The sequence below is a fragment of the Chrysoperla carnea genome, chromosome 2, assembly GCF_905475395.1.
Source record: "Chrysoperla carnea chromosome 2, inChrCarn1.1, whole genome shotgun sequence".
Lineage (NCBI taxonomy): Eukaryota > Metazoa > Arthropoda > Insecta > Neuroptera > Chrysopidae > Chrysoperla > Chrysoperla carnea.
Window position 1 is genome coordinate 10,258,712 of NC_058338.1, and position 21,996 is coordinate 10,280,707.

Consider the following 21,996-nt stretch of genomic DNA (forward strand, 5'->3'; position numbering starts at 1 on the left):
ATAAATAAATAAATATCATAATAAATAGCTTGAAGGCAAACCAATCACAGATAGTATCAAAACCATTGTACAATATTGATGATTTTCAACCAATCAAATAAAATTATTATAGGTAAGGTATAGGTACTACCTATATCATTTTTATAAAACGTTGTAGACACAGATTTGACACCTTTAATAATAACACACACACAAAAAAAACACATACTTCATACCTACAAACTGATAACGCATCTATATGAGTTTGAATATGAATACAATATATCACTTACCACAATAAAGTTACATACTTTAGTCAAAGCGCGATCCGGGCACTCATCACAATCCTATTATTATCACCTCACAAGTCACACAATTCACCACCCAGTCTCATTCTGTTCTATCGCGCTCATCAAGTTATCAACCACATTAATCACTTCAGAGTTTTGTTCCTAAACTATCTGTTGCACTGATTATACACTTTGAGAGTTTTCGCATATCTCGCGTACGATTAGAGTTTGTGAGGTGACTGGTTTTTTTCCTAATCTAAAAATTTAGTGTTTATGTGATGAAGGGAATTAATAAAATGTTTTGTTGTTGATTCCTGATTACTTTTTTTTTTTGAAACAGATAAATTTATTAATCTTTATTACCCTCTAAATGTGTGTTATGTGTTGATTTTAATAATAAATATATATATTTTTTTTGTTTGAAACTATAACTTTATCAGACGGTGTTTATGATTTTTTATCAGGTATGTTAAATATTATTATATTTTGTATATTTAAGTTGTGATATGTTAAAGAAGCGTCGCGTCCTTTTTATGAAAATGTATCATCATTGTATACAAGGCCGATTCGATTCGATTTGAATTTCAATGGTCAGATAGTCAGTAAAAACGAAGGAATATTCGACGGTTCATCTAAAATCTCATGGAAAATGTATTACCATCTAATTTATTTGCATAGTCCGTGGCACACCACGATTTTTTCGTGAGTGGCTTCGATTTGACGAGTCTATCAAATTTTCCTCTTCGATTTTTTTTCCAAGAGGCTCATTTTTGTAAAAGCGCGCAGCAGGGAATTTGTCGGACACTATGACCACTTGATAACATTCATAATTACTAAACAATTCAGCAAAAGTGAACTATGTATGTATTGAAAAGCAAAAATACTCGAGGTGATATACAAGCTCTTAGGTGCAGTATTTTTGTCGGACAAATTTAATAATTATTAATGTTATCAAGTGGTCATAGTTTCCGACCAATTTTCTACTGCGTTTTTTCAGAACGATAACTCAAAATTCACCTTTTCGAAAAAAGAGTAGAGTAAAGGTTAATAGACACGTCAATTGGTAGACTCGTCAAAAGGGAGCCATTATACTCACGAAGTTTCAAGTATGTATTTATCAAAAAACCCGCGGTTTTCCTCGGTCTAGCATATCATTGTTATTTTTTCCTATTTTTAGTTAGTCCTTAACGACAATTAAGATGTAAAATTATTTTCTGTCGTGTCCCACGAAGATCATCTACTCAAAAATGTAATGTGATTCTTTTACCACAGCATTAAGAACATAAATGAAACTAAACTAATGAAGTTTTTTCTTGCCTGGGAGATATATTATCATCTTATTTTCTCAAAAATAATAAGATATCCTTTCCTTGAAGAGTTTTTTCCTGGGGTTATATATCAGGATAATGTTTTATGTAAAAAAAAGGGAACATTCAATATCCAATATGCTGAGTGACCATGTATATCTGTTGCATCAACTATACCGACGAAAGAGCAGGGAATACCACTTATCTTTACCTCGGCACCTCGTATTTAGTCGAGTTTACAGAATTGTGGGAACATATTTCAGCTATTTTACCGTTTTGATATGTAAATTACATACACGAAGACTTAGATTTCTACTTAATTTTTGTTGAAAGTCTGATCTCATCGAGGTTTTAAAACAAATTTTATTTAAAAATTGTCAGGATCTCGTCAAATTGAGACTCGGGGTATGTATTATATGAGACTCAGATCCCGTAAATCTATCAAATTGAGATCCAGGATCTGATGCTAAAATATTTTGATAGATCCAACTGAACATCAGCTTCAACTTCAGCGCATCAAAGATACTCCTCTTTCTAAAAATATAATAAAAGCAAGAATCTTGAAACTGTCAGGAAATGTAACAGATCAACAAAAAATTGACTTTAACTCCGTTCCTTTTATATCGCTATGTCTTGATGAAAGCACAGATTTCACTAAATCTGCACGTTTAGCTGTTTTTGTTCCATATTCCGTAGTAAACATCATTGAGGAAGAATTAATTGCAAAATCTAATAATCACGAAATAAAAATTATTTATCTTGGTCGCAAGAATTTATTAAGAAAAAATGAAACTTTGATACAAAAAGTTTGCATAGGTAATATTCAATTTTAGAGTGCAAAATATCGGTATTTGATAATATAGCGACCAGATTCGAAGGAAAATAAAAGCCGTGCTAATTTATCTTTATTTTTCCTTTATGGTGAATCTAATATATGTCTTATTTTTAAGATACAGTTAAAATTAAGTGTTAGAACTATAAATGAATAGAAAATTTTGAATAAAGATACGAAGAAGTTTATGAATGAAATAATGGGTGTGACATTCTTTTAACATCAATAAATAAAATCCGCTACAATTCCAATATACTAAAATTAACATGTTGGTTTTTTAAGTCAGTGTCAAACGCGTCATTTTTTTATTCAACATATCCGTCCGGTTCGTATGTACTTATTATTTATATCCTGTGTTGTCTTTTTTATTTGAAGTACACCTACAATAATTCAAAAAAAAAATTACCTCATAGGTACCATACGATTTGAAACAAACGACCCTGCATATTCGCAGAGTTTCTTCACCGAGTATACCTACTCACCAAAGTTAGGCGAAAGTGAAACACTTCGTACCACGAAGTAACCACAATATCATCTAACTTCACAAGTATCTCATTACTATAGCCGACATCGAAGTAACCACAGCTGCTGCGGTAGCTTTCTGTTCGTACAGTTATTAGAATTATCTCCATGCAGTACAGTAAAAGATGCTGCAAAAATAAGCTAAGAACATAAAATGAAAGAAAACGCTCACATTTTGCTAAAACCTCAAGAAATGTGTTTCTTAGGTGTCAAATATCATTAGTAACGCATGAGTTAGTGGCGCAAATGTTTCTGTTTGTTAATAAACAATCTATTCGGATCGAACAAACCGATCCAATCAGATTACTACAAATACTAAATTAGTACCAGCCTTTTTTAGGATCCCGTCATCAAAGGTAGTAAAACTGAACCTTTATAATTTTGTCTTTCTGTCTGTGGCATATAACCATATAACCTATGCCATTTGTAGTTCAATTTTAATTGGTACCATTTATTGCTCTTTCAAAGAAGAATTAAATGTTTCTAATAACTTTTCTGCTCAAAAATTTGTGCCCCGTAATATTAAGCCTTACGATATGGAAACATGAAAAAAGTGTAGTTAGTAGGACTCGATTTAACACTTTCAACGAAAATTATTTCGAACATGATATGTTAATTAATGGCGGAGATTAATTAGATATATTTGTATAGTTTATTTTTATTAAACAAAAAAAAAGCAACATGGCGGGATCTTGTTGGTTTGTCGGTTTGAGGAATAAAGTATCATTGAGTAGATACATATACCTGTGGAGAAGAATATCCCTATATATTATAAATGTGAAAGTAAGGATGTTTGTTTGTTTGTTACGCTTTCACGCAAAAACTAGAAAATAGATTTGAATGAAACTGTACAGCAATATAGCTCATACATCAGAATAACACATGAGCTATAATTAATAAAGAAAATTTATTCTGATATTTTACTGCAACCTCTATGATAATCATTTTAAACCATAAATCAAAGATTTGATTCATGGCCTTCTTTTCTGATATACTCAATGAATTATGACTATTTTACACTTTAAAAAATTAAAAATTGTGCAAATACTTTTTAGCTTTGTAAACCAAATCCTTCGAGTATTATGGAAGGAGAATAAGTAAGATCAAGAATGGAGGCTATAAAGCGGTGGTTTTTTACTTTTATGCCCAGTTAATTGGACGGGTATCAAGAGTTTTTTATCATACAGCTTCCGTGTTGATTAAATATTTTTATGTATACAATTTTAAAAAATTTTTTGAATAAAAACATTTAGTTTTGGAATTGCTAGCTAATTGACAGATGACAGATGTTTGTAAACTAGATTTTTAATAATTTCAAATATTTTTTTTTATAATAAATTTTCCATCTGTTAGAATTGATAAAAATATATATCTATACATATAATAACTTTTATAGGTATTATAGGCACCTATAAGTAATTTTATATTTTAATATTGACTTAATGACAAATAGTCGTGTGCCGGCCTGACCGTCAAACCTAACTAAAACAACAGAATATTTTTAAACACGATTATTTAGTATTGAAATTTAAAAAAAAAATATTTACTCTCAAACAAAACACTTCCTTCCATTTTTTTTTACTTCAATAAGACGGTTAGAATACTTTCTTTAAGAGACGAAATGTCTTTTGGAATTCAAACTATTAACGGATATCTGCATAGAATTATTAATATTTACATAAACAATTTTAGAGTAAGTGATTTATTAGTCTAAAATTTATGTTGATGCAGTCCTTCATGAAGATTGGATATCAAATACAAATATAATTTGCCCAACCAATGAATTTGGAATGAGCATATGAAATTTTGAAATTTCTTTTTCAATTAGATAGGTCCTTGATTATCAAGTATTGAAATTTTTGCTTGATTGGTTTCAAAGTAAATCGCTTATTTTGAATATTCAACTTTTAAAAATAAAAAATTGTATCGAAGTAGATTTAATATCTCGATCAGTAATTGTCTGTGCTAAATTCACAAACATAGAAATGGAATAAAGACACGAAGAGCTTGTATATAATTTGAGTCAATAACATAGAACCGGAGTGATGGAATTTGTTGTTAGACTGGGTATCTAGAGGACCTGGTTTCGTTTTCCGGCATCTATATGAACTTTTTCGCTTGATTCTATTCGTTCAAATAAAAATACGTACTGTACTGTGTGTTAATCCATTAAAGCGCACCCTCGTAAAATATTAACTCATCAGTACTGGCGTTAACTGTTCGGTAATCTTTAGTTGCTTCATGAGAAATTTGCACACGCGTTCTGCGCATGTATCAAATATTCCGCAACTTAAATATTCTTTAACTTTTCAAATCATAAGCTAATTAAAAATAGTTTGATTAAGTGATTATTGAATGATGTTTGGGACTGAAAATATTGGAGCAAAGAAATAATCTAAATAATTTAATTTAATTTACTTAATATAATCATATTTCTATCACAAATTTTGTAATTTACTGAGTGTGATTTATATTAAAAGAAGAAAAGTACACGAGCAGGCTCGAAAATTGTCGAAGTTAATATTTTTTTGCTTTTACCTTTCGTGTTGAGAGAAATTCTCACAATTTTCTTCAGAACTTGGAAAAAATTTATTTTAAAAACTGTAGGTAGCTTGAAAAAATATGAAAAATTCATAATTCGAAAATAAATAAAATTGTTAAATCGAAAATATTTTGCCATCTTTTGAAAAATACAAATATGTTTTTATTTATTTTTTTCTAGAAAATATAATTGGTAATGACAATGGAAAGTGAAAATTCATCAGAAAAAATTACAGAAAAACTAGAAATAAAAAATGAAACAACAGAAAACTTAAGTACAAATGATGAAAATAACCACACCTTAGATTTAATGAAACAACGGGGTACAACGACGTCGCCAACATCACAATCAGTTATCACACAAACAAATCGTCATATACGAACGATAACTACTACAGGACATATCCAAGAAACAGAGTATCCAGGCCACAGTCAAAGTAGTTCACCAAAATCAAATTGTGAAGAAAATACAAATGATCAAGAATCGAACAATAATAACAATAACAAAGAAATTGGACAACCCACTAGATATAGTACACCTGCACCCTCATCGCATCATCGAGAAGCGAGGCATATTGTTACCTATGACGAACAACAGTCAGCGAAAGAACAAGAACATGCAAGATATTTACAAAACGTTGATTCAAATCGGTAAATTATATTGAAATTTATTATTCCAAAAAATTTTTCTTTCCTTCACCTCGCGTCGGGTACGAATTTAATACAGCCTTCTAGATTATCTTATTTAACTAGAATAAAATACTTTTGTGGGGCGTGTTTACGAAGATTTACAGAGATTTTATACTGTTACTGGAAAATGAGCTTACCCCAATATAGGTACCCTAATGGACAAACCAATTTTACCTTTTTTAGTTTTGTTCCAAACGAGTAATTTGAAGTTTTCAATAATTTATATCTGGAATCCCGTGAAAAAGAGGTGTTTTATTTACGGGTGCTTTCGTAGAGGAGGCATAAGTAATTAGATCAAGCAAAATAAGGGCGCATAAGAATTCCCAAATACACTTTTATCAGCGACCATGTAATATACCGGTGTTGTCTATTAGAAATTTTCTAGAAATATGAGATATTTTGAACCTCTTACAGATACCAAGAATCGTCTACACTCATATCCGTAGCCAATGTGGAAATAGTCAACGAACAACACGAATATCAGCCATCGAATAATAACGATCCCTTACGTGTATCAACTCCAAATGGACAGATAATACGTTTCACTGAACCAAATGACTCAACATCCGAGCGATACATCCAACAACAATCACATATCGCTAGAATTGTTCCCAGTAATCGTTACACATCGCGAAATACACCACCAAACAATGGTGAACCTCAAGATTATCATCAACAACATTCCTCTACACCATCAGTAGAGTATTCACAACATATTGTTGTGACAAGTACTCCAAACGTACCCACATCTTCGGAGGGATTAAATCATTACGAAAATGTTGCAAGTATTAAATATGAAACGGAAGTAGATACAAAATCAACGGTATACACAAATTTAGATTCAGTTTCATCTATGGCAAATCAACAACAATCGCAAACACCTCAAACAACGGTTTATAACCATGTGTACAGTGAAAGTCCTGGTGGTAGTCAATACCAAACTTTACCTGCATCCTATACAGCTCACATCCTTTTCCCCCGAAATAATGACGATAATAGTCCACCGAATTCAGTGCTATACAAAAGTGATCCCACATTAACCTCTTCAGTGGTACCAAAATCCATGTACAGTTCAAATAATTACCATGGACAAGGGGGTCCCTTATTTGAAACTCAAAATCCAGGATCACCTACTCAACAAACATTGACGCTATATAATCAAAATAATGGATCGTATCAATATGTGCCAACGAGTGCAGCTAATGCGAAAATTACTGCTGAAGCACAGTATTGGTCGAATGGTTCGCCTACTTCGTTGGAATATTCATATCCAAATAGTTCCAGTACGCCAATTGGAATACAAAGTGATGGTTCGGTAGCATTAAGCTATTCGACATATTCAGTGAATCCCAATGGCGGATCAATTGCGTGGGCACCGGATGACTCACATTTTGAAACAAGTAAGAAATAATTTTTTTCCTTTATTTTTAAGTTGCCTTTAAGATTAGTCTGCTAGTTTATTGTCTTGATTACTGTCTTGGAGGGGGGGGTGCGTTGATTGAGCGATAATTGTCAAATTAATTTACTACATTACCGAATTTCGCAGTTCGGTAGCCGTGGCTAAGCACAAGCTAAAGAAATAATTTATAAGTAATACAATATAGCAATAGTTATTTACTTTCTTTTTATTTATAGGCAATTTTATTACAGATATTATATACAAATCACATAATGGACAAAATTAAATCTTCGTATTATTTATCCTGATTTTTCCTAAGTGACACATTTTTAGATCGTGAGTCTAAAACTTAAAATTTTTTCTCTAGTATTTTTCCTAAAGCTTACATTTTAAAACGTCTAGTTTCCATCATAAGTCAGCACGATAAGCTTTAAAATGGGGGGGGGTCATGGAAATTGATAAAGAAATAATAATTTTTCCCCTTCAAGACTTTGAAGTTACTTTTGAAAAAAAAAATTTGATCAAGTGAATTTTTGAACAGCATCGTAAATCTTTGAGCCCTAATAATATCAATTAATTTCAAACGTATGTTTAACTATTTATTTTTTGGCAACTTATTCAGGTGCGTTAGGTGATATTGTGGTAAAAGAATGTGTCAATTGTGGTGCCAGTATTACACCATTATGGCGACGTGATGGTACTGGTCATTACTTATGTAATGCATGTGGTCTATATAATAAAATTAATGGTGTGAATCGACCACCAGTTCGAACAAATAAAAAACCACCAGCGGTAAGTGTTACAGTTTATTTTTTAACGAAACCAAATATTTAGTTTTATTTATTTTTATTATTGACATTGTTTTTAATGAAAATGCAAATTAGTCATAAAATACGTCAAGCGACGTGGGTGGAGTTCGACATAATGACAAACATACGTTGTTACAAAACCAATGATTAAAAGTCAATAGTACCGAAATAATTCTAGAAAAATGGAACGAAATTAAATGGAATTCCCATGTAAGGTCCTTTAAAAAAGGTGTGTTACAATTGACATGAAAAAATAGATTAGTAATTATTACGTCATGTCATTCAAATGCGTAATTATTTACTTAAAATTATCAGAAACTACTAAAAATTTTTATGAACAAATCTGTTCCAAAAAACAAATGCTAATCCACATTAATATCGCTGTCTGTATTCAAGAATCAAAAATTATTTTGAATATTAGTTTTTTCTTAAATTATGATAATGTAATAAGCTTTTACATTCACTTATTATTCACCTTTTTGAAATAACTTAAAGTTGTTGAACAAAACAACGGAGGCTTAGTACATTTTCGATCACTGTTCACATCACAAAATTTAAAAGGGAAGTGTTGCAATTTCAGTTTTAAAAATTACGTCCAAATATAAATGAAAAAAAGCACATCAAAAAATAAAAAAGAGAACGACTAGTTTTTAAAAAAATGGAATTCGAATCAGTATCCCTACTTTGGGTTTTGGAAAAGATAAAATAATACAATTCTACACCGATTTCGATAATAATTGAGGGTAGAAATATTTATTTTGCTGAAATTCAAACGTTTATTTAAAAAAATCTGTACATTTTCATAGAAGTAATATTTTTAACTCGTCGCGTGGCGTGGGTTAATTTTTTTATTTAATCTTCGAAATTTCAAGCATATATCATTTTAATCATACTGTAATTTTTACTGATACGGGAGCTTGGACCATAGATTATTTTATTTATTTATATTTCACAAAAAAAAAAAAAAATTCATTTTGGTAAATTCATTTCGCTACGTTTCTAAGTATTTTTGTGAATTTTTCAGCAAGGCAATCGAAGAACGGGCGTTTCATGTGCGAATTGTAACACAACAAATACAACTTTATGGCGTCGAAATAATGGCGGTGAACCAGTTTGTAATGCATGCGGATTATACTTCAAATTACATGGTGTAAGTAATTATTTTGATTCTTACAATTAATATAGACTAGAGTTGGTTATATTGTACCTTCATTTAATTTGTACCACTTATTGATTTTTCATATCGTAAAATTCTTTACATTTACAACTTTTAGAAATATGAAAGTACCTTTCGAGCAAAGTTTAGTTTTATTACTGTAAGAAAATAGATTATTTATTAGTAAAATTGAAAAATATTTATTACTAAAACTGTAATATTTATTAATAAAGGGATATGTGGAGTTTGATTACCCAGTCACGGATGTATAGTATAAGTTAAAAAAAACTTATCCCAAGTATATGGTGTGACATACCTAATTAAAGACATACATCTCCCTGTCACATTTCGAAATTACTTAGTTAAAATTTTGGGAATAATATATAATATGGGGTCTTACTCAAACATGACAAATTAAATCCTTAGTCCTTAAAACTACGAGAAACGGAAAATTTGTCGTACAACTATATTAAAAAATACAAATATGTAACAAATATTCAAAAAATAAATTAAATTTTCGAATATCAAAATACCAAAGACAGAATTCAAAAAGACACATCATACAAAAAAATTTTCTATTCAATTGGAGTGTAGCCTAGTAGGATACATACTTTTTTACCAACACAAACTTATTTAGTTTAGATTCACAAGACCTATGAGATGATTCATGGCGGAACCCTTTCCATGCGAGTTAAACTCGCACTTGACCAGTTGTACTTATATTATTTAAGTCATCGCATATATATAATAATTTACTTTATTAAATATTTATTTAAACAAATTAAAAATAAAATAAAAAGGTGAAAAATATTTTAATATAATAAAAATATAATAAGTGAACATTCATATTGCATAATTACATGATCTATGGTTGTAAACTAAATGTTATAAATGAGTACACAAATAAGTTAACAGTCGGAGGATCGGTTACCTAAAAAAAACCAATTTCATTCAAAAATTTTATAATTGACAAAAAATATCGTTGTGAAACATTTATTGTATATTATCCGATTCGCTTCTGGTGACCATAAAAGTTTTCCTCTTAAGTTAACACTCTTAAGTTACGCAGCTAAATTCATAAGACTTAACTAACACATCTAGTATAATAAATACTACATACAAAGTGATTTTTTAAAAGTTCCAGCCAATTTAACGGATTGGAATATAAAAAAACCATAATTTACGGTCCTTCTTATTTTCGGGGGGAGCGCAAAAAGTGTTCCCGGTTTTCGGGATTGTTTAGATCATTTAGCTCAAATGATGGTCCAATTTGCTTTTTAACTGTTACTTATTTTTTTGTAGCTACTTATTTTTACTTAAGAACTACTTATTTTTTTTAAGCAGATTCTAATTTTTCGTCTCAAAAAATCAATTTTTGTTTGCAACGGTATTTTAATGCTTTAACGGTATTTTAACGCTTAAAATAGTAAGAGCATGTCCATCAGGTTATAGTCAGTTTCGTTGTAGAAATACTTATCGGGTGCCACCTAAAGCTGCATGCAAGCAACAAATTTTATTATATAAATGATTTCAAAGAAATACGATGGCTTTATACTTAAACTGTTATAGTAAGTGTTATCTTATCTTATAGATTATAAATATGAGTAATCATTTTGAAATAAGTTTATGTTTTGCATGTATCTTGGTATTATGTATATTCTATGCCATAAAAAACGCACATTTAATTTTATATACTCTGCTAGATGACCCAATGAACTTCGTTTACCTACAATTTATTTAATTATTACTATTGATCAGCGATTATTAATCTTAAATAACCTGCAGCTCCAATTCATTAAATCTATACTATACCTAATTCACCCGCCGAGTCCGTTAAACCCACCTGCAAGGCAACCCCTTCGCCTCCGACATAAATAATAATCTATTCACAAAAATGTTAAATAATACCTCAATATTATTCAAATACCTAGATTCACAATTTTAGAGAAATATGGTGGAAGCGCAAATAAGTACATAAGTATATCGTAAAGTTAATATAATGTTTGATTTATCTGCGTTTCCACCATTTATTGCATTTAATATTTATACCATGTATATATGAAATATACATAGTATATTAAGTTTAGTCCCAAGTTTGTAACGCTTAAAAATAATGATGCTAGGAAAAAAAAATTTGTCATAGGTGTTCATAAAATCACCTAATTAGTCCATTTCCGGTTGTCCGTCCGTCCGTCCGTCTGTGGGCAGGATAACTCAAAACAAAAAAAGATATCAAGATGAAATTTTTACAGCGTACTCAGGACGTAAAAAGTGAGGTCAAGTTCGTAAATGAGCATCATAGGTCAATTGGGTCTTGGGTCCGTAGGGCCCATCTTGTAAACCGTTAGAGATAGAACAAAAGTTTACATGTAAAAAATGTTTCTTATCAAAAATTAGACAACTTTTGTTTGAAACATTTTTTCGTAAACATCACTGTTTACCCGTGAGGGCGCCAATTAGGCGGAAATTTTATAATATGTACTATACTTGATTATCAGTTATGTATGTGTCACATTTTTGTATGTGTAATGTGGTAAAGAAATCAACACTGACTATGCATGGTATTTCAACATGTAACTCAGTCAATTGTTTGTTTTTACTTGCTATTTTTAAGTTATCGAGATGACAGACAGATGGACCAAAATTGCGTTTGTAGCATTAATATCAATACTTCTAAGCGTTATTTTCATTTAAAGGATATATAATTCGCTCGAAAGCTCGTTAAAATAAATAGTGACAATTTCTGTACCTTCAAAATCAACTGAAAAGGTATTGCAGTAAATGATTGCAAAACCTTAAAATTATAAAAAATCGCATGATCTACGAATTTGTAATAAAAATTGACTTGGAAACATAAATATAAAAAATAAGCGGAAAATAAAATTGATATGTCAATTAAATAATAAATATTGATTTTATCAAATTATTATATTGATATTTGAAGTAGTTAAACGATAAATATAATATGTACTATTATTATACCTATATTGGTATACTTTACCTGTATAGGTTTATGCAATCATAAATAATAAATTATATGTTTAATATATTGATTTGATAAGACTTTATAAAAACATTCTTTAACTAAAAATCACTTTACAATACTAAAATATTAACAAAAATAAATAAAAATACAAGAATTATATTTACTTAAATATTTTATTCAGATATATTTACATACTTACTTAAAGTTTGTTTCTTCATTTCTTACATTTATTCGATATTATTTAGAATGAGACTTACCTACAATTACACAGACGTAAATACAAATATTGAAAAAAGTATATTTATTTTGAATTTTATTGAATTTTTTTTTATTTAAAATGTAACTTTTTTTCTCATAAAATAATATGTACAAGACTCTATAAATCATATATATTCGTTGTGTGCGTAGTCATGGTAGGGACAATAAAATCGATGCCAGCGCTTCCAGTGAAAAATTTTGGCGTTAAAAGAGGCTGTTATGACTTATTTGCAATTCTTTACATGTTCATGTTATAAAAAATGTCATAGTAAAATTATTGAAAAACACTAATTAATTAAACTTAATGCATTAAAAATTGTGAAAATAAGAAATCAATATGCACAAATATTATTTTTCAAATATAAATTATCATAATTATTTATTTAAATTTGTGAGACAATAATATTAAATTTTCACTGTAAGTCATAAATGCAATCCATACAATTATATATGCATCCATACAATTCTATAATTCAAGTAGTGTATCGTTACCACGGAAACGCCTCCAATAAAACTCACACACGGTGCGAATAGAAAAGCTGTTCAATTCAAATATTAAAAAACATAATTTTGTATACTATTTCGATTTCATTCTTGAAAAATTCAAAGTGAGCCAAGTCCAAGACAAGACAATATAAGACGATATAATGTATTGACCGATTTTCAAAATCAATTTGAGACTTAAATTTTCAGTTCGATACCAAGACAAACACTGATCTAATCTTGTTTCGCCTTGGCTCGAGTAATACCCTTCGTATATCTTTTTTGATCTTATAGATTAGGAGTTAACAGAATGTACCAGACAAGTATAGACAGACACAAAAGTCATCGCATAAGCGTTACTTTTTTATTTGCTGATGAAACAGAAAAAAACACTTAAATTTACTTTAGTGAAAATGAAATAAAATTTAATTCGAGAGATAAGAAAATTGTATTAATTTTGAAAATGATCGGAAGGAACAAAATAATATTTAATTAGCAAACAAAAGATATAAATAATAATAATTAAAAAATAAAATTGTAATGATTATGATAATTAATTTAATAAATATAACCTGTCAGATAACCTAAAAGATTTCATATCAGGGAATTCCCTTTACATACGTATAGATAGCTGATAGCTAAATGATATTTTTAGTTTATATATTGTATCTCTGTATCTGTACTGATATAGATATTTTTTTTAATCTTTCATTGCGTTAAGATATCACTTATAATATTTATTATTTTATTTGTTACGATTTGATTATAAAAACCATGAAATTTTAATTTTATGACCCATCACATGCATACATCTAATCATCATTTTAATAATAAAGATAGCTGACTTTTTATTTAACAAAATAATTTTAATTACAATCTATTATGTAATTTCGATAAATTTAAAAATGATCAAAATACATATTTACAAAAAAATTTTATAATTACACTTTATTTTTGTGTTCAAAACTGATAGACCACTAGTTTTAGGTATATTATAAATTCAAAAAGTCAATCACCTATTTAAATGTTTAACATTTTAAAATAAAATCTACCACCTACGAGAAAAAGTGTTCTTAAAAACGTTACCAACACATCGCGTTTTCCTGAATTATCTTTAAATCATATATATACATTTTCATTAATGCCTTTTATAAGCAGGTTAATTTTTTAATACACCTTAAGGAGTTAAATTTTTCAATTTGAGCTGTTAAATTTTGCGTTTTTAACATATAAAACCTATATTGAAGTGTTTTTAAAGGTATGCTTTATTATATAACAAGGTTAATTTTCTTTAAATTAATTTGGAAAACTAATATTCATAAGTTAAGAGCATGAAAATATTTGCCTATAAAGAAAATTATTACAAGCGGCACTCGTTTTTCCATAAATTATATTTAAAGTGATGAAATGAATAGCATTTGTGTATTATTTCTTCTAAAAGTGAATTTCTCTAAATCTTTAGGAATCAATATTTCAAAAGCTATGGTATAAAACGAAAAACTGTACTCTTAATTTTCCTCTAACTTTCCGAACTTAACAGAATCCACTCTCAAAATTTGTATTCTAAGTCTCAAATATTTTCATATACTCATTTTTTTGGGAATGTTCTTAATATGGTATACAATCAAATAAAGAAAATTTCGCTTCCTTCAGTACTTTTTTTGTATTGGACGATTTCGTACTCTTCTGTTTCAGAAGGGAGATAATAAAGTTTTCAAACGAGATGCATGAATATAAAATTTTCTGTTTTTTTTCCGCACAATTTGTTTCGAATTTAAGCAAACCTTTTCAGCAGATACTTTTCCATCTTAGCTAGGTCGTTTGCCTATGTTAGATCGATTCAATGGAACCGTATAGGTAATTTTTGATTGCATGTAAGCTAAAAATTGATAAGTATCTGTTATATTCATTCTTTTAGGAACAATATTGGGTTGTTAAATAAAAAAATTATAACCAACAATTATACTTTAGTTGCTGAGCCCGACATGCATTGTAATGCCAAAAATGGGGTAAATTAGGAGAAGTTAAGGATGTATTTAAATTTCTGGTCAAAGGCTCCCATTCGACGAAGAGCCACAGGTAGATTCACGAAGACTTAAAAAAAAAGTCAACGGTTCTAGCACTTCAAATGTAGCACAGACTTCAGTGTCTCTGCCCCCCCCCCCCAAACTAAACTCTAGATTAGCGCCTGAGACCGAATACATTAGATATATCTTATTTATTTCAAATTTTAAATATCTTGTTTTCCAATTTGTTGCTAATTTTACTAAATATTATAATTAATACTGATTTGTGGTGTTTTAGGTTAACCGTCCATTAAGTATGAAAAAAGAAGGTATTCAAACAAGGAAACGTAAGCCAAAGAATCCAAATAGCTTAGGAAGCATGCAAGTGTTAGCTGGACCATCTGGTAATTTAATTAGACATAATCCTGGTAAGATACATTCAGTTTTAATAAAAAATAAATGTCCCATGTTAAACTTTGCTTTCTTCCACTTTTTAAACTTAAAATTCAACGAAATTAATTCGATAACATTATATTTTCTTTTCTAAAATCATTCAAAATAATTTAAACTTTTATGGGACCATAATTTATTAAAAATTTTCTTAAATTTATTTTACAATCAAGAATTTCTCAAATAGCTTTTATCGGGAATGCTCATTAGTTGCAACACAAAAATCGCAGAAATATCTAAAATTCATCCTTTATGAAATCAACTTTTCCTTGACGTTGACCAGCTTTTATACTATAAGATCAAAATTTTTATATTATCAATAAAATTTTGAAATACGCAAAATATCTATAATCAAATATTTTTTTGTTGAGGCCAAAGTATTAGTGTTAAGACACTTGTTAATATTACTATTTATTAATCATAATCATAATTGAAAAAAAAATAAATTGATAAGAAATAATAAAAAATGATTATTCAAATTTAGATCGCAAGGTGTTTTATTGACATAATAGGTATTCAAAATTCTAATAAAAATATTGATTTTAATTTTTCCATTGTTTGATGTCGCGACTTATAATCGATAAAGATGGATTTTTTTTAAACTCAATTCTTTTAAGGATTATACTAAATTTTTAAGCGACATATCACCTTGAGATTTTTTTAGGTTTTCTCAAGGTATTGATAGGATAACCAATATATCAAAAATGAAATTTTTTAAGGAACGATTTATTTGGGAAAATATTCATTCAGATGAGATATTTTTCTTTGATATATTGTCAATAAATGAGAAGGGGCAAATGACTTTTAAGTAATTAATAGATAATGGCTTTTTATAGTTTATAAAAGCCTTAAACAAGGTGATTTCTTTTGAACATAATTTTTTTTGTCCTGTTTTTTTACTCTATTGAACTAAAAATGGGCTGCAACTAAGAAAAATAATTTAGAAATCTAAAACAACCCTTCTCATTTAAGGTATTTCCAGCATGGTATTTGCATTTTCAATGCTAAAAATATGGTAAAACCCACTTTTCGATAGAATTTAACGAAATTTTTTCACTGATTTTTTTTAGTAGAGCTTACTATTAGTTTCCAAAGTTCCGAAACAAAACAACGTGGTGCTTTTTTTCTAAAAACAGTCCTTTTAAAAACTTTTTTCATGCTTTTGTACGACCAAAAATTCAGAATCTCACAGGTAATATTATTCTCTATCTGTGCTTTCATTCTCGAAATACCTTATACTTAAATTTCTAAATTCAATGTAGACATGTTGATTCTCGTTTATCTGTACTTTTTCGAGGCACCCTGTAATTGTAAATTTCTCTGAAATTTCTAGGTAAAAGGCTTGACTAATAACTAAACAATTTATTTATTTTTTAACAAGTAAATTATAACATTTTTTATAAATTGAACAAAACAAACAATAATATAATTATTATTAAGCATTAATAAAAAAAAGCACTTGTACTTTAAACATAGTACTTTTAGTCACGTAGACACACTTAATACTGAGGTACTCTATTTAATCCTAACTAATATTATAAATGTAAAAGTAACTCTGTTAGTCTGTTTGTTTGTTTGGTTCTCACGTCTAAACCACTGAACCCATTTTGATGATTTCATGTTTAGAGATTGATGGGACATTGAAAAAAAGGAGATAGGGTACTTTTTATCGCGGAAATAAAACTTGAAAGTTATCTACAGTATTTTAGCTTTAGAATGGGACATAGGCTATAATATATTTTAATATATAAATCATAACTCCCCAAAAATAGGAAAAAAAACCCTAAAACTTTTTCACGTTAGAATAATGGTCAAAATAACAAAACAACTTTTGAAGATATACTTTGAAACCTTCCGAAAAAGGAACAAGCATCCACAAGACTACCTAAGAGTTCGGTTTGTAAAGTAATGGCACGGGATACAATATTTTGGGCACGCCTCCGATCATAAAGTTTACTATGAAGTATTATATTACGAACGAGCTCAAGTGATCGAATTATTAACCCTTTCAGATGACTCCATACCAGTTCAGCTCTTTTATAAGTTATTTGCCATCTAATATGCAACAACAGAGGTCATACTAATGTCACTTTAATTTGAATTACCAACACTGGAACATTAAACTGAAACATTGCAAAATTTTGTATACCCTTTTAGTTTGAATGCCAATACATTTTTATGGTAAACATGATTTGCACATCGCTTCCACCATATTTGATATACATATCTATTTTTAGTTTTAAATTAAAAATTTAAATAAAATACTTTTTTAAAGGACAAGCTTTTATTGTACTAAAAAGTAAAAAATTATTTTTATGTGTTACTCATACATAACACACATTTTTAGTTGCGTGCCTCTAGCTCTTAAAAATAGTCATCCATGAGTGACGACTCATATAAATTTTTAGTACAATAAATGCTAGTCCTTTCTATAAAAAAGTATTTTTTATTTAAAATGTTATTTTTGATAGTAAATAAAGAGTTTTGAGTGGATAGTATTATTACTATTTTCCCCATAATCACAGAGTCAAAGCTATTTGGCAATAGTCTCATTAAAAATTTCTTTAGGAAAAAAATTACACGATCATACATAAAGGTATGCCATCCTTGTACTAGACAGATGAAATTTCATAAAACTTATGGTCAAATTTTCACCGTAACTTATCACTAAGTGAATCATTATCGCGAGCGAAGCCACGAGAAAAAGCTAGTATAATAATATATGTATACAAGGTGTTTATTTATTTGCATTATAAATGATGGCTGTATGAATTCAATCACCTAAATAAAAAGGTACACTTTATTTAATATTAAACCACACCTTAAATAAATAAATAATAATAGGTATATGTAGTACTAAAAGTATCTATCTGTAACTAAGTAATAATATGCTTAGAGTTATATCCGTTCAAATAACATCAATCATCATTTTTTATAAATACATTTATGATTTATTTAACTTTAACGATCAATACCATAAAACTTTATTCTTATTTATTTGATTTTAAAATATCTATTTCTAATATTAACAAGTAATACTAATTTAATAAACTAATATTAATTGTTGAAATACCCTGTATAGAAAGTTGAAATGAATGTCAAAAATTTTCGAAAGTATTTCTAGAATTTTTTTTATTTTTTTGAGAATGTTTCACAAGACCACTAATTGAAGCCACCTGAAAATTTTCAACAATCTATCTTTTATAGTTTAGGAGAAAATGGACAGAAAAGCTTTGCCTTACTTTGCACTCTCATGAGTAAACACTGACGTTTAAAAAAAATAGTTTGAAATAAAATTTGTTTATTTTTCTATAAGAAAGAGTTTTTACACTTAAAATTTTGTTGTATCTCTAATGGTTTACAAGATGGGTCCAACGGAACCAAGAGCTTGCCCTATGTTGCTCATTTACGAACTCAACCTCGCTTTTTACATCCTGAGCACGCTATAAATTTCAGCTTGATATCGTTTTTGACTTAGACAGACGGACAGACAGACGAATACCCAAATTTTTTTCGTATAACATCACTGCTTTTAAGCTTATAACTTTTTATAAACTTGATACTAAATTTAATATACCTTCATATATTTTACATATATACATGATATAAAAATAAACTACTATTCATTCTACAAATCACTCTATTCCCATTTTGTATCTTATTTTCTTAAGAAAAACTTTGTATCAGAAGAAAGATAATTTAATAACGAAAATAATGGTATAGTATTATTAATTAATTGAAATTAATTTAATTGAAAATACCCATTAAAACTTTTGGATAGAAAAACTATAATAAGCGTCTTTATAAATCAAATTTCATAAAAAATATCTGGTTTGATTATCAGACGCTTGAAGATCGAGCTTATCTTAATAACTTATTATTACCGTCTCTTAGACCATGTCTTATTCTAAATGATACTTTAATGTTATATTTTTAAAATTTTCAGTTTTACCACCAATGTATCCAACACATCTACAGTCTGATGATTTAACTGGAAATTCAGGAACACATCAAATAATTAATACAGAACAATATTTATCATCTTCTGGTCAGCCACAACTTATGTTACCAACTAGTGCAATGCTAAATCGACACATTTCAAAGTATGTTATCGAAATTAATTAAAACATTTCTTTTAGTTGAATAGAATATATAAGGGTATATTATTATATTAATAAGATTGAAATTAAGTCCAAGAGTGTATCAAAAAAATTTTAAAAGCTGATAGCCATGGAGCATTTTTAAATCGAAAATTTCTGGCAAATGTTAGAGATGAAACTTCAGGTGAAGAATCTCACTGCACGGGCAGAAAAGTGGAATTGGTTTTTGAGAAATCACTATAAATTTTTCATCTGGTTGACTTTTTATATTAAATTGTTTTTTTTTTAGTGTTCCACCATTAGAGCCGGTAACAAGTCGACCCCCAACGGAAATGATGTCATCTAGTAGCGTAATTACATCAACCGCAGCAATAAATTCTGAACGAGATTTACCTCCACGATCAAATTAAAAAACCAAAGAAAAACTATATTATTTTGTGAAACTTTCAGTAAATTAAAATTTTATCTATTGACATTTTTTTTTAAATTTAATTTTAAGAATAAACTTAAAAATATACTTATACGTACTTAAAAATATTACATTTAAAAATTGTAAAACTCTTTTGTAAATATTAAAATTATTTTAAATATTAATTAAAATTGAAATTCAGTTTTAGTTTATAATTTTGTCAATTTTCATTGTTTTAACATTTCAAAACTAATTTTTTGTACCTCGATCTATCAGATCAATATTTTTATAATTTTCAGGAAGGTGCATAGATTAAAATCCACATCTAACTTGGCCTAAGAACTCCTGAGTATACTTATTTGGTACATTTTATTGAATATTTAATTATCCTCTGCTGTTTTGGATCAGCAGATGATAATCTATCCCAGGCGGGGGAAAGTATATAGAAATTATGATCTAAGACCCCAGAAACCATCAAATTAACGTTTTTGGTCTTTTTTTTTGAATATTTACATGTTTGGACCAACAGGGTGCACTGTTGTGCAGCAGGGGAAGAATTATCCCAGGAGACGGTAGCATATCTGAATTCTGACTTCGGAGTCGTGATCAGAAATTGATAAAACCTCCGGGTGAACTTTTCTTGCCCATTTTTCTGAATATTTACAGAATAAATTCTGAAATATGCTGAAAAAATGTTTGTTTATGGATTCTAATAATTAACTTCTTTGCCAAATAGCAAAAGCAAAGCTTTCTAGAGGCACCAAGTTAGATGCGGATTTGGGGATTTTGATCTATGCGCCTTCCTGAACATTACTCATTTGTATTTGATGTGTATTTGATTTTGAACAGATTTTTTGGAAAATAATTTGAAAATTTTAGTTTTTCTTCTAAAATATCTAATTACTTTCAAATTAAATATTTTGACTAGAACCACAAAATAATCTTTATTTTCCTCAATATCGAATTTTCGTTGAAAATCCGCATTTTATTTTTTCAAATGCTTATCTCGAAAACGATGAAGCTAGGTAAAAAATGTCCAGAAAAAAAAATGTTGGGAATTGTTCATAATATAAAATACATGAGTTTCTTCAAATGTAAAGAGACTGTGGTGTCCAGAAGTAGGGTACTTCTCTCTCACCCTTGTTGGGGGTAAATAAAAAAAGCAAAAGTTTGCATGTATATGACTTTGTTAAGTACACTCCGACAAACATTTCCGGCTCCCATATAAATCTACTGACAAGGTGTCAATTCCTTGGTCAAATACTTTATTTCCACAGTAATTAAGTAAGTTCCTGAATTTTAGGATAAAAATTTTCTTGTCCGTCTCTTGGGGTTTAGCAGGATCCAGGCAATCACCCCACACATTCTTTACTAACATAAAAACCATTATTTCCTGATGGTTTTCATCAATATAACAGATACCCTGGAAATTTTGCAGTGAACCTCTTGGACCATATGTAAGTAATTCATTTTCGTACACTGTGTACTCAGAGGTAAAAACAATTAGATGAATTCTTATCAAATTTGAAATGCACAGAATTTATAAGGGTTAAAATTTTTATAATATACTCTTACACACACTTACACACTTATATTTTAATACATATGTTGAATTAAGTGCACCGTCTTGTAGTGGCTAATCACAATGGCGCCATCCACATCTACAACACAAACACGGCGCCATGGACTACAGTATTACTACAGTCACAGCGCTTTATATATCACATAGTATGTGTGTTCACTTGTTATACCATGTATATGAAATATATGAAGGTATAC

At 28.9% G+C, this 21,996-nt stretch overlaps 1 protein-coding gene across 2 annotated transcripts; it reads left to right on the top strand.

Annotated features, from left to right (window-relative positions):
* Window positions 1-284: 284 nt before the first annotated feature.
* Window positions 285-20,264, top strand: LOC123291811 (nitrogen regulatory protein areA-like). Of its 2 annotated transcripts, XM_044872230.1 has the most exons (8): window positions 285-733; window positions 5,653-6,122; window positions 6,576-7,561; window positions 8,183-8,352; window positions 9,394-9,519; window positions 15,557-15,686; window positions 19,655-19,811; window positions 20,098-20,264. In XM_044872230.1, the coding sequence occupies exons 2-8, from the start codon at window positions 5,668-5,670 to the stop codon at window positions 20,216-20,218; spliced, it is 2,145 nt and encodes a 714-aa protein (XP_044728165.1). In that variant the 5' UTR covers window positions 285-733; window positions 5,653-5,667; the 3' UTR covers window positions 20,219-20,264. The 2 variants fall into 2 exon arrangements, with proteins under 2 accessions (XP_044728165.1, XP_044728166.1); XM_044872231.1 differs by lacking the exon at window positions 285-733 and having other exon boundaries at window positions 5,637-6,122.
* The last annotated feature ends 1,732 nt before the right edge of the window (window positions 20,265-21,996 follow it).

Bases quoted from the DNA above. Each gene is read 5' to 3' on its own strand.
- LOC123291811 (XM_044872230.1), top strand. From the start codon at position 5,668: ATGACAATGGAAAGTGAAAATTCATCAGAAAAAATTACAGAAAAACTA. The intron at 7,562-8,182 runs GTAAGAAATAAT...CAACTTATTCAG, and splicing joins TGACTCACATTTTGAAACAA to GTGCGTTAGGTGATATTGTG. The intron at 15,687-19,654 runs GTAAGATACATT...TAAAATTTTCAG, and splicing joins TTTAATTAGACATAATCCTG to TTTTACCACCAATGTATCCA.